The sequence below is a fragment of the Sinocyclocheilus rhinocerous genome, unplaced genomic scaffold (genome assembly GCF_001515625.1).
Source record: "Sinocyclocheilus rhinocerous isolate Xijiao unplaced genomic scaffold, SAMN03320098_v1.1 scaffold2863, whole genome shotgun sequence".
Classification (NCBI taxonomy): Eukaryota; Metazoa; Chordata; class Actinopteri; order Cypriniformes; family Cyprinidae; genus Sinocyclocheilus; species Sinocyclocheilus rhinocerous.
This window is the reverse complement of record NW_015661892.1, coordinates 61,741-63,067: the sequence shown is the minus strand read 5'-3', so window position 1 is coordinate 63,067 and position 1,327 is coordinate 61,741. Positions and strand designations below refer to the sequence as shown.

The following is a 1,327-nucleotide window of genomic DNA, read 5'->3' as shown; positions in this document are numbered from 1 at the left end:
TATAATAAAATTATATTAAAAAACTAAAACTAATAAAAATGGCAAACACACAAAAAAAACTTTAATTTAATAAAATTTAATTATTTTTAAAAAACTACTTCAACCTACTCATACAAACTATAATAGTATCTAAATGATACTAAAATAACCCTGTTTTGGACATGTAAAATGGTTTTTAATCATGATATATAAATATAGTTACAATACAATGCCACGGTTTTGGTTTCTATCATGGTATTTTCATCTGACGCCATCACTGTAACATGGTACTGGCCAGTATTTTGTTTTGTAAGAGTGTGAATTAATTGGTTTCATTTGTTTTCTTTCCATTCCTTGTATTTTACAAAATAATGTATTGTGCATCATGTCAATTTCAAGACTGTTCAACATTAAATCATTCATGGGTTCAGAGGCTGAAGTGTTTTATCTTACGAGCACGTGTTCAGGGATGGACGCTGCTGTGGAGGTGAAGACATCTGAACTCTGGACGTCCCCAACAGTGACGGCTGTCACCTCTGCAAAAAACACAGACTTTATGACTTTGGGAAGATGACAATGTTCTTAGTGTTTGTGCACATGACATACTGAACCACATACATACGTCAAAAATTTGGTATATATGTGGTATATAATTTGGTATCCTACCGTAAATATATCAAAACTTAATTTTTAATTAGTAATATGCATTGATAAGGACTTCATTTGGACAACTTTAAACGCGATTTTCTCCATATTTGGATTTTTTTTTTTTTCAAATAGTTGTATCTCAAGCCAAATATTGTCCTATCCTAACAAACCATACATCAATGGAAAGCTGTATAAATCTCTCTATATATATGATCCTTCAGAAATCATACTAATATACTTATTTGCAGCTCAATTATTATCTTTTTTATTGCCACTCATTATAAAAACAATTATCAATGTTGTAAACATTTTTGTAACATTATAAACGTCACTTTTGATCAATGTAATGCGAATAAAATTATTATTTATAGAATCTGATGTGAGGAGAATAGTTTGCGTTTCCCCCAAACAAAAGATTATACTAATATTAACGTTGGTTAAACAAGCCTTATAATAATCAGTCTAAAAAGATAATTAAATGGGTCAAAAGACATTATGATGTACACTGAATTAGATTTCCATTGTTATCAATAATCAATGATTCGTTATAAACACAAAATCAGCTGATGCGCATGCGCACACTGACCTGCAAACGCGGTTTCGCCGTCGTCGGGGTTCGGTAGGGATTCGGTGATGTCGATGTTTGCCGCTTCTCCCATCACAGTCATCGCGGCGACTTCGGCCTCCGATTCGGTATCCG

The 1,327-nt window shown here is 32.5% G+C and overlaps 1 protein-coding gene across 1 annotated transcript in view; it reads right to left on the bottom strand.

Annotated features, from left to right (window-relative positions):
- Positions 1-1,327, bottom strand: part of LOC107726848 (deformed epidermal autoregulatory factor 1 homolog) — an 11,992-nt gene extending 10,665 nt beyond the window's left edge. The window contains exons 1-2 of the mRNA XM_016536551.1: positions 1,214-1,327; positions 433-515 (exon numbers count right to left, since the gene is read on the bottom strand). Coding sequence (XP_016392037.1) covers positions 433-515; positions 1,214-1,295 — 165 coding nt within the window. The 5' untranslated portion in view covers positions 1,296-1,327. The remainder of the gene's footprint in view (positions 1-432; positions 516-1,213) is intronic.